The sequence below is a fragment of the Mobula birostris genome, chromosome 1, assembly GCF_030028105.1.
Source record: "Mobula birostris isolate sMobBir1 chromosome 1, sMobBir1.hap1, whole genome shotgun sequence".
Lineage (NCBI taxonomy): Eukaryota > Metazoa > Chordata > Chondrichthyes > Myliobatiformes > Myliobatidae > Mobula > Mobula birostris.
The window spans coordinates 125,740,632-125,756,190 of NC_092370.1; the positions used below are offsets into that span (position 1 = coordinate 125,740,632).

A 15,559-nucleotide genomic window follows, 5' to 3' on the forward strand; every position below is an offset into this window, starting at 1 on the left:
GGTGGATAGTCATAGTCTTTTTCCCCCCCAGGGTAGGGGAGTCTGAAATTAGAGAGTGTAGATTTAAGATGAGAGGGAATGCTATCATGCTGCGTGCCTGTGATGCTGCTGCAGATAATTTTTCATTGCATCCATGCATACATCTTTATACAAATGACAAAAAACTTGACTTTGAAGGTATAAAGACGGTTTGAGAGGCAAGTTTTTCACACAGAGGATAGTGGTTGTATGGGACAAGCTGCCAGAGGAAATGTTAGAGGCAGGTACAATTACAGTGTAGAAAATGCACCTAGATGGATGCTTAAATAGAAAAGGTTTAGAGGGTTAAGGGCCAAACTGGCAGGTAGCTCAGGGAGGGATGAGTTAGACTCAGTGGCATGATTCACACTAGCCTTGCCCTTGTTTCAGTTGGCTTTCACATGTCTTGCATGTTGCAAGGCATCCCTTCGTGGCCACACCTTTCATGAAATTGCTTCACTTCGTGACCTGAGCTAGTCCTATCCTCATAGCTCAAGCCCTCCAGTCCCAGAAACATCCTTATGAATCTTTCCTGCGCCCCCTCTATAGTTTGATCATATCCTTCCTATAGCACAGTGACCAGAACTGCAGAGTACTCCAGGTGAGGTCTCACCAGCATCTTGTACAGCTGTAACTTGGCTGTCTCTGGCTGTCTCTGCCTGTTTCCGCACTGCATTGCTCTCTGACTCCAGGTGCCTACAAGTAGCCAATTGATTGGTGTAGGTTGACAACTTGGAAGCAGTTTGAAACAGATGGTTTACTTAATGTAACCATTAACTGGAGGAACTCTGTGAAGTTTTTGGCCTTCTGGAGTTCAGGAGTTGACGCCTCATGACAGTAACATGAGCATGTTACCGTATGTGGAATGGAGGCATGCACCTGTAAGGGTGTGGCAGTGGGATCAACATGCAAATGCTCTTGGAAGAGTACAACAAAAAAGTGGGATGAGATTGACTCTTTCTAGGTTAATGGCACCTTTGGCAGGATGATCAAAACTGAACACAGTACTCACTAATGACTTGTACGCCTGTAACATAACATCCTAACTTCTGGACCCAGTGCCCTGATTGATGAAGGCCAATGTGCCAAAACCGTTAATCACCACCCTGTTTACCTGTGACACTACTTTCAGCAACCACGTACATCCCTAGGTTCCTCTGATAATTTTTTTGGAGCATCAAGGAATTGAGGACCACGGGGATCTGGCACAGAAGAGGATTGGGGCCGAACAGCCGTGATTATGTTGAATGGCAGGGCAGACTCCAGGTGCTGCGTGGATACTGCTGCACATAATTTCTTGCATCTTTGTTTCACCCTGGAGCTGATTTAGAAGAAGCACTGTGCTGACTAACCCCCCCCCCCCACACACCCCCTTTGATATCCTTGGAATATTTCGATGCTGTTTGTGGGGTTTTGCCATATTAATGAGACACCTTGCAAGGGGAAGGAATTTCATGAGAGGTGGGGCCAGGGAGGGATGGCTAGCAAAATGTGAACTGTGTGTGGGGCCAACTGAAACAGCTTCTAGCACTGATGTGAATTGAGCCACTATGTTTCACTGCGGTCCAAAACTAGAGAGGAGGGTAACACCCAGTTGGTGTGGAAATAGGACACTGAGCCATGGGCCTTCTCTTCCCAGTTTACCCTCCAGAATGACGAAAATCATCTTGTGCCTTGACTTCTCGAAACAATTAAGCATCTTAACATTAATGAGGTGATGCTTACCAGGCTGGGTCAGGAGCCAAAATGTGGACGGCTCAAATGAACTAATTTTTTATGTCACTGTGAACTTACTCTTCTCTTTGACATATAATTTGCACATGGACTGCTGTCGGGAAACAGTAACTTTGTGTTTTGCTCCTAAGCTGTTGATAGGGTCTGTCTGTGTGATCTTTGTAAGGAGATAAGGGCAGTGTGGACAGCTTAAAGCAGAGCTTGTTTACAACAAGGCAGGCGAAAACAGACACAAATTAGGGCTGACGGTTTCATGAAGCACAATTGGTTGATTGCAGATTCAATGTGACTACCTTGAACTGAGCGTTGATCCGTACAGTATGCAAAACTCACTTCCTTACTGGTCTGTGCCCACCAGCCTCCAAGCAACTTTCCCAAAGCCCTCAGCCACTGCTTTGAGTGGAACCAGAACTGAACATGCCATTGTTGTCTCCAAATTCTTTTTGACAACAATCACGTTATTTTAAAAACTATATAGATTCTACTTGTCACTGGTTATAAATGAAATTTTTGCTACCAAGCAAGTATTCACCAAATTTTATTTTCAAATGCTACACTGTAACTGAAACACATATTCGCAATTAAAACTTGTCTGTTACTAGAGCCATTTAACGTTCCCTGTTTTTATTTGTAATTTTAATACTGGCTGCAAGTTTAATATATTTATTTGCTTGGTGCATAAATCCTGGATTCTCCATAACTTTCTCTCTAAGCAGATATCCTGATATAACCATATTAGGCATGGTAGAAAAACAGCATTGCTTGTCCAAATTAGCAACCAGTGGGTGATTGATGATGAAAATTCAAGTCTCCATTTGAAATAAATGATATTTGTGCCATATGCTTATGTATAATGACTATTAGGCATGCAGTACTAATGATAGCTATTGTAGAAAATTCTAAATGATCATGACAATTATTTGCTTTAAAATTCGAACATTTTATCTGTGAAGGAAATAAAATTATTCTTGATTGTGTTTAGAGACAACACCTCAAAGCACTTTGCACGATGAATTAATTGTTTTTTGGAGCACTTCCACTGTTGCAAAGGAACATGATATCTCATCAGACTTCAGTGAAAGTACTTTCTATAATTTCCACTCTGCATTGAAATCCTTCAGTGGAATGTCTCTTTCTGTGAATCACTTGATGAGCCAACAATTTATTCTTTGTGGGCTCTGTATTCTTAAGTGACTGGGTAAAACATGAGTTGATCAGATTTTTTTGCCTTAATCATTCAATGATAAGCAACAAATACATGAGGGTATGTATACACAGAACAGTTTGATGCTGTGCATTGATAAATGTGCTCGATTGACAACCAAGTACAAATGACGCTTGTGGGATATATTGTGCTCAGATACAACAATCACACCTAGAATATTAACTCATCCCTTTTTCTTTCACTGCATTACTGTTTGGACTAATTACTGATGAGCTTGCCTGTTCCTTTTCTCCTCTCTGTGATTAGAGTTACACTTAACATTAGACTTGAAAGAGTGTTTTAGGAATTGCCCCCAGATGGGATGAGCAGAATGGGAATACATGACAACAATTTTCTCCAGTCTTTTCACAGTGGAGTGTAGGAATTATCTAAAGAGCATAAAGTCAGAGAGTACAACATCTTCGGCCCATCTTATCCACGATGACCAAGATGCCAATTTAAGCTAGTCCCAGTTGCCTGCGTTTAACCCATATCCTGCTAAGCCTTTCCTATTCATGTTCAAAAGTTCAAAGTAAATCTATTATCAAAGTACAAATACGTCACTATATACAACCCTGAGATTCATTGTCTTGCAGGGATAGGCAATAAATCCAATAACCATCATAGAATCAGTGAAAGACCGTATCAACAGCGCGGACAACTAGTGTGCAAAAGACAACAACCTGTGCAAATACAGAAAGATAAAAAGAGATAATAATAACAGTAATAATAAATAAGCAATAGATATCAAGGACATTGATTGGAGTACTGCGCAGGCGCAGTAGAAGCGTTCCTGCGCATGTCCAGTGAAGAACTTTAAAAACCTAGTCTCCATAAAGGAGGGGTACCGTCTAGCATGGGGTTGGTTGTTGTTGGTCTGAGTCAGGTTGGTAAGGGTTTGACTCAGTAGGGCTTTGGCGAGAACAAGCAGAGGCAAGGTAAGTAGGCTGAGAAGCATAGGGAACTGAAGAGGGTAGCTGTGGTAAGAGGGGACTCTATAGGTAGGGGAACAGATAGGCGATTCTTTGGACGCGGAAAGGAAACACAGATGGTAGTTTGCCACCCACGTGCCAGCTTCTGCGATGTTTCCACAACATCCTGAAAAGGGAGGGCGACCAACCAGAAGTCATGGTACATATTGGTACCAATGATATAGGTAGAAAAAGGGAGGAGGTCCTGAATGCAGAATAGAGGGAGTTAGGAAGGATGCTGAGAAGCAGGACCTCGTAGTAATCTTGGGATTGCTGCCTGTGCCACGTGACAGTGAGGATGGGAATAAAATGAGCTGGCAGATAAATGCGTGGCTGAAGAACTGGAGTAGGGGCAAGGATTCAGATTTCTGGATAATTGGGACCTCTTCTGGGGCAAGTGTGACCTGTACAAAAGGGACGGGTTGCACTTGAATCTGAGTGGAACCATTATTCTTGCGGGCAGATTTACTCGAGCTGTTGGGAGTCTCGTTTAAACTAATATGGCAGGGGTATGGGAACCAGTATGATAGAGCTGAGGATAAGCCAGCAAGTTCACAATAAATAGTGGATGTAAGTGAATGTAAGGAAGGACAAGCCAATGACTGGGTACAAATGCAGACAGAGCAAAGTGTTAAATTGTACCACAGAGGTAAGATTCAAAAGGGTGAAGAATGCAGGATCAAAGGTGCTGTATTTAAATGTGTGTAGCATTTGGAATAAGGTGGACGAACTGGTGGCGCAGTTAGAGATTGATCGGTATGACGTTGTGGGCATCACTGAGTCGTGGCTGAAAGAAAGCCATAGTTAGGAGCTTAACATCAAAGGATATACTTTGTATTGAAAGGACAGGCAAGAAGTCTTATGCAGTGGTGTGGCTCTGTTGGTAAGAGATGGAATTACATCTTTAGAAAAAGGTGACATAGGGTCAAAGAATGTTGAATCTTTGAGGGTGGAATTTAGAAATTGCAAGGGTAAAAGAAAACGTGGGAATGATATATACCTGGCATCAGTCTTTACCCATTCCTTCACTGTGGAAGACACTAGCAGTTTGCCAGAGGTCCGTGAGCGTCAGCGAGCAGGAGTGAGTGCCATTGCTATTACAAAAGAAAATGTGCTAGGCAAACTCAAAGTCAAAGACAGTATGGTTTCTGTCAAGGGATATCTTGCCTGACGAATCTGTTAGAATTCTTCAAGGAAGTAACAAGTAGAGTGGACAAAGGAGAGGCAGTGGATGTCACTCACTTCGATTTTCAGAACGCGTTTGATAAGGTGCCTCACGTGAGGCTGCTTAACAAGATAAAATCCTATGGCGTTACAGGAAAGATACTGACATGGACAGAGGAATGGCTGACTGTCAGAAGACAGTGAGTGGGAATAAAGGGGTCTTTTCTGGTTGGCTGCCAGTGACTTGTGGTGTTCCTCAGGGGGTCAGTATTGGGACTACTGTTTTTCACATTGTTTGTCAATGATTTGGTAATGGAATTGATGGCGTTGTGGCAAAGTTTGCAGATGATACAAAGATAGTTGGAGGGGTGGGTAATGCTGAGGAAGCAATGCAATTGGAGTAAGACTTAGACAAATTGGAAGAATGGGCAAAAAGTGGCAGATGGAACACAGTGCTGGGAAATGTACAATAATGCATTTTGGTAAAAGGAACAATAGTACGGACTGTTATCTAAATGGGGAGAAGGTTCAAACATAAGCGGTGCAGAGGGACTTAGGAGTCCTTGTGCAAGACTCCCAGAAGATTAATTTACAGGTTGAGTCTGTAGTAAAGAAGGTAAATGTAATGTTGGCATTTATTTCAAAGGGTATAGAATATAAAAGCAAGGAGGTAATGCTGAGCTTTTGTGAGATGCTAGACAGACTGCACTTGGAGTATTGTCACAATTTTGGGCCCCATATCTCAGAAAGGATATGTTGTCATTGGAGAGAATCCAGAGGAGGTTCATGATGATTCCAGGAATGAGGAGGATAATATGTGAGGAGTGTTTGGCAGCTTTGGGCCTGAACTCACTGGAACTTAGAAGACTGTGGGAGGATCTCATTGAAACTTGCCTACTGTTGAAAGGACTAGATAGGTGGATGTGGGGAGGATGTTTCCTGTGGTGGGGGTATCCAGACCTGGAGGGCACAGCCTCAAAATTGAGGGGGGACCTTTTAGAACAGAGGTAAGGAGAAATTTTTTTCACCAGAGAGTTGTAAATCTGTGGAATACTCTGCCACAGACTGCGGTGGAGGCCAAATCCGTGGGTATATTTAAGGCGGAAGTTGATCGTTTCCTGATCGGTTGGTGCATCAAAGGATATGGCAAGAAGGCAAGTATATGGGGTTGAATGGGATTCGGGATCAGCCATGATGGCATGGCAGAGCAGCGTTGATGGGCTGAATGGCCTAATTCTGCTCCTATGACTTTTGGTCTTATGAAGAGTCCTTAAAAGGTTGTGGAAACAGTTCAGTGTTGGAGCAAGTGAAGTTGAGTGAAGTTATCCCCTGTGGTTCAGGAGCCTGATGGTTGAGGGGTAATAACTGTTACTGAATCTGGTGGTGTGAGTCCTAAGGACCTGTGTCTTCTTTGTGATTGCAGCAGTGAGAAGAGGGCATTACCTGGGTAGTGGGGGTCTCTGATGATGGATGCTGCTTTCCTATGACAGTGCTCTGTGTAGGTGTGCTCAATAGTGGGTAAGGATTTACCCATGGTGGGCTGGGCTGTATCCACTACTTTCTGTAGGATTTTCTGTTCAAGGACATTGGTGTTTTCAGGATGTGCTGCAGCCAGTCAATATATTCTCTGCTACACATCTGTAGAAGTTTGTCAAGGTTTTAGATGTCATGCTGAATTTTCACAAACTCCTAAGGAAGTAGAGGTGCTGCTGTACTTTCTTCATAATTGCATTTACATGCTGGGCCCAGGACAGGTCCTCTGAAATGATAACACTGAGGAATTTAAAGTTGCTGTCCCTCTCCACCCCTCATCTCCTGATTAGGACTGGCTGATGCACCTTTGGTTTCCTCCTCCTGAAGTCAATAATCGGCTCCTTGAACTTGCTGACATTGGGTAAGAAGCTGTTGTGGCACCGCTTAGCCAGATTTTCAATCTCCCTCCTATATGCTGATTAGTTAACCCCTTTAGTTTGGCCAGAGTAGTGGTGTAATCAGTCAACTTAACTATGATATTAGCAAGTAGAGCAGGGGGCTAAGCGCACAGCCTTGTGGTATGCCTGTGCTGATGGAGGTTGTGGAGGAGATGCTGTTGCCAATCCAAACTGACAGGGGTCTGCAAGTGAGGAAATGGAGGGTCCAATTGCACAAGGAGGTAATGAGGCCAAGGTCTTGAAGCTTGTTGATTATTTTTGCAGGGGTGATAGTTTGGATACCATGCTCTAGTGAATAAAAAGCACATCTTCCAAATGTTGTTATTGTGTCTGCCTCAACCGCTTCCTCTAGCAGCTTGTTCCATATTCCTCAGGCAGCTCATTTCATTGAAGAAATTGCCCCTCGGATCCCTTTAAAATCTTTTCTCTTTCACCTTAAACTTATGCCCTTTAGCTTTTGATTCCCTTTCTCTAGGATAAAAAGATTTACTTCTCCCTCTCTATGCCCTCATGAGTTTATACACTCTGTAAGGTCAACCCTCAGTCTCCTGCAGTCCAAGGAATAAAGTTTTAGCCTGCCTAAATCCTACCTGGAAATCAGGCCCTTAGGTCTTGGCAGTTGTCTTGTAAGTCTCAACGTACTAGTTAGAAAATAGCAATCGGAGAGATGGTCTCAGAAAGTGTAATCAGATACCTGGTTCTAACTGCATCTGCTTTGCTGTTGTACTTCCATGCACCAAAATCTTTCGCCAATAAAGCTTGCCAGTTCGCCTCGGTGAGATCCTGCACCATGCAGGGTCCATCCTTGTGAGCAGTGTACAATCGAAAGGTCTTGAATGGACCACCTCTGCAGTGGCTTTGTTGGCCATCAAAGAATGCTCGCAGATGTTAGAAGCAATGATAAACGTTAGCTATCAATGAATGTTTGCATTAAATATTTATATATCTATTGGAACTAGTTTTCTATCCTTTGCCAAGGTGGATAACTCATTCATGTGTTCTGGCTCAAGGTTAATGATCCCAACTATCAGTAAGCAGCATCACGGGCCATGTCTGTAGAAAGCTGCTTCCCTATGGTTTACAGATAGCTTTCCAACACAAGACATGGGCAAGAAAATTAGAACCTCATGCATTGAATTTATTGAAGGATCTCAAGCATTAACATTTGGACAACCATCACTGGCATCTGGGGCTTGGCTCGTATGCTACCCAGTTTCTGTACATCTGTATGTTGACTCAGTGTTTCTGAGTATAGGAAGTGATATTGTTAATTGGTCGGAAGGCTTGAAATGAAGAATACAATCAGGTTAGAAACTGTACATTTTTGGAATTTATTTTCATGTAGAAGGAAGGAGTCACAGATGTAACTGTGGAGTGGTTTCTGAAGGAAATAGTGGAATTTGCAAAGACATTCAGGGCTTTTCCAATGAATCTTGATCTGTAATGATCAGTAGCCCGATTGAAGTATTGGTTACTTACAAATTTTAGCGTGCCATGGTTGGGTAGCGGTTAGCATGACACTATTACAGCTTGGGACGTTCCAGTTTTCGGAGTTCAATTCTGGTGCCATTATAATGAGTCTCTGTACGTCCTCTTTGTGGAATGCAAGGGTTTTTCCAGGTGCACTGGTTTCCTCCCACAGTACAAAGATGTACCGGTTAGGTTAATTGGTCATTGTAAATTGTCCCGTGATTAGGTGAGGGTTTATTGGGTTTGTCATGGGTTGCTGGGGCAGCATTGCTCAAAGGTTTGAAAGGGCCTACTTTGCGCTGTATCGTAATAAAATAGATTCAAAACAAATTGGAAACCTTGGAGCAGTCAACTAAAATCTGATTTAGGAATACAGTTAGAAACATTTGCAGATGTTTAAATTTCGGACCTCTGACATTTATATATCTAAAAAAAACCAAATGAAGAAATCTAAAGCTGTTGACCTTCATTGTATATTCAGTTTTAAGGATTTAATTATTGGGGCTATTTCTGCAATGAGTTTTCCATTCCTGTTGTTCAATTACTGTCTGACCCTTCAGCAGAGATGTAAATTAAGTGACATTTCCTTGTTGTCCTGTATTTAAAATGCAATGTTAGTTGTGGATCATAAATGATGATCTTCATTCTGGAGCTAATTTATTCATTTAACAATTTCCCCCAAGAAGTTCCAGCACAAGCCTCGAAAGCAAACTGAGCAGAAGAAATCAAAGTCGGCTGAATTTCTGATGGGTGAGCTTTGCTTGATGAGTTATTGCTCATAATTTGTGTAAGGATTAATTAACTAATTACAGACAAATGGCTGTAGGCTAAATTTTCTTCTTGCATGTCAGGGCACAGTTTGTAATTATTTTAATCATTTATTTTTTTAAGCTTCAGATTTAATTTTAACCTAATTGTGTTTTGGTGCCATTCGAGAATGATGTGTTTGTCTGCATATTTGATAAAGGAATGTTAAAGGAATTACGGGGAAAATTTTCTCTGGTTGTCATATGCATGTATTTCTTGTGTGTCGTGCAATCCTGACCTTCCTGTTTTTTTGACGGTTGCAGTAAAAGACATCAGATCTGGAGCAGACGGCATTGAAAATCCTGCTTTTAACATCAGTATGAGAAATCTTTCAGCATATCATAATTCAGCAGAAAAAGAAATTAGACATGACAGACATGATAGTACCCTTGCAGCTCACCAACAAAAACTCCTGCTTCGAACCTATGATCAAGCGAGAGGTGAGGTTTCAGCCTTGATTAACCTCAAAGTGACTGACAGCAGTTTTGTTCTCGGTCTAAACCTCACATTCCGGTGTCTAAACCTTACATTCCAACTTTGCGTGCTGGAGCACGTTCTTTCGAAATCGTTCTGTGAAATGCAAAGAAAGAAAAAAAGATAGCAAATCCATTTGGAACTAGGGATGTATTTAACATGCAAACCTGGAGAAAAAGCTCCACTGGAATAGTTGATCTTGAGTGTCTTCTCTTTACCTACTTAAGCTAATTCTTTTAAAAGGGACTGTGAATAAGGTAATGAAAGTGGGCACCCTTTAAATGCCTGTATGTAACTTCACACACCTTTTCAAAGGACCTTAATCACAGAGCTTACCTCAGTTTTCCTTTTATTTTCAGGCTAAATCCCTTAATTATTTTGCCAAAATGTTCACCTCTGAGTACTAAAAAGTGCAATCATTGGATTAAACAAGCTTACAGCTTCTAAAGAAAAATATGCTGTACGTTGACAGGTTTTTTGATGGCCCAAGTAAATCTTCGGATAAGGAGCCTATCTTGCAAATGATTTTTTTTTAGAGAAGGGAGCCCTGTAATTTCTTTTATAAATGTTGCATTTGTTTTGGTGGCTCGAACAAAACACAGCACAATCATTAATGACCAAATCATGCCAATCATTTTACAGTATGCTTGTGTGACATCTCTCCCCTTTATAGAATAGTCTCTTTTAAGAACAGAGAGCGTAGCCTATTAAATTTGTCACAGTTTTACACTCTCGTTGCCCAAGTAGTCAAGATGACATGCTTTCTTGAAGATATGTGTAATGTTCATCACAGCTGTCAGTTCCAAATCATGTGCTTGCTGTTGCAGTGGAATAATATAAAGGGGCACACTTCTTTCAAAGAAAAAATGAGTATAAAGTAGCAAAATATAATCCTTCAGAGGTGATATGGAAGATCTAATATTATCTGTAACAGTGATCCATGCATATTGTTCAAAGTAAATCTGTCATTTTGGAGTAACAGTGCCATGCTCTTCCCTCGAAATTGCTGTGTGCCTAACATTGACAGACTTGATGTGAAGTTTTGTTAATAGCTCCGGTACATTGATCTCGGAAGTAAATTATACCATATTGTGCATAACTGCTGTAATGTGTTTCTTGGTCTACTCATTTTTTGTTCCCACATTTGTCATTCTGTTTGAGGCTTTGCACTGGTGCCATTAATAACCCAGTTAAATAAACAATTTTCTACTCTTTTTAAGAAATACAAATATTTTATTACATCACTGATTGTAAGTTAATGAAAAAATAGCTGATAAAGTACTGGAGACCAGGAAATATTGAGTTGAGATAAAGACCCATTTTCTTCACTTGCATATTTCAGAAGAAGAAATTAGCGACCTTTACCTAAAATGTGACTCCAGCACTTCACCAAAGTAGTTGGTGCTAAACTGTCCAATGAAATGCCCCAATATCTGCTCAGTTTGATGGTAATTAGAGACGGACAGTAAGCTTTTTCCTGGATTAGAGGGTATGAGCTGTAAGGAGAGGTTGGACAGAGGTTATTTACTCTGGAGTGTCAGGGGCTGAGAGCAGACATGATGGAGGTTTATAAGGTTATGAGAGCATGGATATGGTGCACAGTCAAAATCTAGAGTGGCATGGTAGCATAGTAGTTAGCGCATCGTTCTGCAGCACGAGCTGCAAGATCAGGATTCAGTTCCAATGTTACCTGTAAGGAGTTTGTATGTTCTCCTTGTGACTGTGTGGGTTTCCTCCAGGTGCTCCGGTTTCCTCCCACATCCCAAAAATATGTGGGTTAGGGTTAGTGAGTTGTGGGCATGCTGTGTTGATGCTGGAAGCACGGTGCCAAGTGTGGGCTATCCAGCAGAATCCTCGCTGATTTTATTTGACACAAAATGAAGCATTTCAGTGTACATGTGATAAATAAAGCTAATTTTTCTTTCTTTTTCCTAGAGTTGAAATGTTAAATCCTAGAGAACATGCATTGAACATGGGAGAGTATTTTTTTTAAAAGGGATGAGGTTTTTAAAAGGAAAGAGAGTGGTTGAGGCCTGGAATGGGGTGCCAGGAATGTGGTGGGAAGCAGATGTGATAGTGGCATTTGAGAGACAAATAGTTGGGACATAGATGAGCAGGAAATGGAGAGAGATGGATAATGTGCAGGCAAAAATGATCTGGTTTGGACTGGCATTGTGTTTGGCTTTGTCATCGTGGGCTGAAGGGTTTGTTCCTGTGCTGTACTGTTCTGTGTCGGTGGTCTCAGTGCCCCGTGATCAAACATTGCAAATGTTCTGCTGTCGTGGCTTAAAAAAAGTTTCAAGGGGATTGAACAAAGGTAGTCCAACTATTCAGATGATACCATGCCTTGACAAAAATTTCTGGCCACCTTGACGATTTTAAAAGAATTAAAATAGGCACTGATGCTATCTCCCAGTTGGAGTTCAATTTGCAAATGCATTACAACTGATTTCAGTGCGGATTTTAAGTTGATCTGAATCATCTTACAGTAGGTTTTGGCAAGAGTTTAATGTGCTTCATTTAGTCAAGAAAGTGTTTGATAGAAGTTTTATAATTGACAGTATTCAGAAGTGACGTTTATTTTAAGTAATCCAGCATGTGTATTCATTGAGATGCTCGAAACCCCCCATTCCTTTTTACATGAGCTGCAATGTTAAGTTTTTCATTGAACGAGCATTAGGAGACGCTCCTATCCTTGGAATGCAGGAGACCAAGCAGTGTCCTTCCAAGGTGTGTAAAATCGTGAGGGGCATAGAGAGAGTCTTTTACCCTGGGAAAGGGAATCAAAACCTAGAGGGAATAGGCTTAAAATGAGAGGGGAAAGATTTTAAATGATCTGAAGGATGACATAACGCAGAGGACGGAGTTTATATGGAATGAGCTGCCAGAGGCAAGATACAGTAACAACATTTAAAAGACGTTTGGATAGGGACATGGATAGGAAAGGTTTAGAGGGATATGAGCAAAATACAGCAAATGGGACTGGTTTAGATGGGGATGGTGGTCAGCATAGATGAGTTTGGCCAAGGGGGCTGTGCAACTCAATGAACAAATATTTTGCTTGTTGTAGTTTAAGGCTGAGCTAAATTAAATGGAAGATAGAACAAAAACCCTAAGAACAGCTCCTGATCTTCCATCTTGGCACGTTGCAGCCTTCTGCTTTCAATGCCAAGCTGTAGTAAACTTCTACAGACGTGGCATTGAAATTATCCTGACTGGTTGCATCTTCGTCTGTTATGCCACTTTGAATGTGCAGGAATAGATAATAGACAATAGGTGCAGGAGTAGGCCATTCGGCCCTTCGAGCCAGCGCCGCCATTCATTGTGAAAGGCTGCAGGGGGTAGCTGTGCTCTCAGTCTGATGCATCAGTGACATATCCCTCCCCACCATGGAAAGTATCGACATGAAGTGCAGCTTCATTCTGGCTGGTTACCTCAGCTGCATCGTCGATGTGGCTGGACAATCCAGCAGCGACAAGCAACCGACTGGAGAGCTTCTCCAGGTTCCTGATGGAAATGGTTAAAGTCGCCAAGTTGCACAATGGCTTCAGCAGCCTTACAGGCGGAGCTAAGCCGCAACCCACCTGGTCATGATCGGACGGCTCAGCCCGGCCCTGGATCGACTTCCTTTACACGTTGGAGCCCGTCGCGGTCAGATGCACTGACGTCACGCTGGTATTCCTCTCTGCCCACTGCCTCATCCGTGCCTCCTGTCGCCTACAGGAGGACCAGAAGGCAGGTGGGCGACTCGGAAGCTGAACCCCAAGCTGCTGACCCCAGAGAACACTGAGGAATTAACAAGGGAGTATGCAGGTTGGAGAACCCCGAAAGCCCTCTTTGACTCCCATGTTCACTGGTGGGAAGTGACCAAGGAGACCATTAAGAGGTTTCTCATCCACAAAAAGGTTCGAACAGCAAGGAAGGGTCAGAGGGAACCGCGCAAACTCCTGACAGAGCTGCCGCAACTTCAGCTGCAGTTGAGAGGGGTGGATGTAAGGGAGGAGTTGCAAGTGGTGAAGAGCCAGCAATTTCCAGCTCTTCTCTGCAGAATCCACTAAGGTCATCTTCCAGTCAAGCATCTGCACCATGCAACAGCATGAGATGTGCTTATGCTTCTTCCAAAAGGTTGACAGGTGGTTTTTCTTTGATCCATAGCCTTACGGAGGAGGGCAGCTCAGTAGCATCCTCGTAGACAGACATAGTGAGGATCTGCATTTTCCATCTTATGATCTAAAATAGGTCATATTGATGGATCTATTTTATTTTCAGAATCAGGCTTAATATCACAGGCATATGTCGTGAAATTTTATTTAGCAATACAGCGCGGAGTAGGCCTTTCTGGCCCTTCGAGGTGATTAACCCTAACTTAATCATGGGACAATTTACAATGACCAACTAACCTGCCTGCTATGTCTTCGGATTGTGGGAGGAAGCCAGAACACCCGGGGAAAACCTATGTATTCTACAGGGAGAACGTACAGACTCCTTATAGGACAGTGTTGGAATGCTCTGACCTGTAATAGCATCGTGCTAATCACTATGCTACTGTGGCGCCCAGTGCCAGTCTGTGTGGCAGAAAGGCCACAGACAGCACATCCTCCCAGAACTCCCTGTCCTCTATCATGGGAGGTCTTAGGCAACATCATGCTGGAGAGTCTGAATCAGCCAATTATCCTGGAGGAGCTCCATCTGTTCCTCCAACTTGAGTAGAACTACTGGAAGTGATGGCTTACTGGCTGAGTTATACTCACCTTTGTGGGACTGGATGGGCCTTGACCTGCTGGAAGTGTACTTCTGGCTGGTAGCATGTTTTTCTTTGAGGAAGGGTATTATTTCCCCCATCTACAAGCAGAACAGGGAAAGGGAAAATATCAGGATTGAATACCCGTCTCACTGTTGAATGTAGGATGCAAGATCCTGTCCAAGGCCATTGCCAACAGAGTTAAGTCTGCTCTGGGATGGGTAGGGTATAGGTGCTGTACCCGGCAGGAAGATCTTTGACAGCCTCACACTACTCAAGAGATACCATTGCTTATGTGAATTACAGAGGGGTTGATGCCTGCCTGGTCATTTTGGACAAGGAGAAGACCTCAGGATATGACACTCATACATGATGAACATGCTCTCCAAAAACAGAATCAGGAATTGGATCCAATTGAACTACGCAAATATCAAATCAGTGGGTGGGGAACACACAACTTTCCTATCGAATCTGGAGACAGGCAGGATTGTCTATTCTCCCCTGTCCTGCTTGTGTGTTGCCAAAGCCACCTGGAAGTACAACAACATAAGAGGGGTGATGCTGCCAGGAAGTGGAGGCATCCAGATGAAAACCTCCCTGTACAAGGACAGCTCGAAGCCCGAGATTGGTTTGCAGACTGATCGGCATCTGCAACCAGCTTGGATTGGCCTCAGGGGCCAAAGTTAACTGCTCTTCAGCAACTGACCGGACAGATCTACCGTCCCCTTCGTCGTCAGGTCTGACTTCCTGAAGGTTCTGGGTATCTGGTTCAGAAGAACCATGGTATGCAACAAGAATTGGCTGGAGCAGATTGGGAAGGTGAAACAGTAATTGGGACTGTGGGCAGGATGCTCGTTCTCAATAAGTAGGAAGAACCTGGACACTGGGTGTGAAGTGCTCTCAGGGCGGTTGTACTTGGCAGCTTGGTAATCACCTAGGGGCCATCTTACCATTCATCTGGGAATCCAACATGGAATAATTCAGATGGGTCACGATGCACAAGTCCCTGGAAAATGGGGGCAGAAATGTACCCAACATCACCCTC

General features: G+C 42.9%; 1 protein-coding gene across 1 annotated transcript in view; it reads left to right on the forward strand.

Annotated features, from left to right (window-relative positions):
• ofcc1 (orofacial cleft 1 candidate 1) overlaps positions 1-15,559 on the forward strand; it is a 420,469-nt gene that overhangs the window by 42,069 nt on the left and 362,841 nt on the right. Inside the window, exon 3 of the mRNA XM_072248661.1 lies at positions 9,176-9,242. Within this exon, the coding sequence (XP_072104762.1) occupies positions 9,176-9,242 (67 nt within the window). The remainder of the gene's footprint in view (positions 1-9,175; positions 9,243-15,559) is intronic.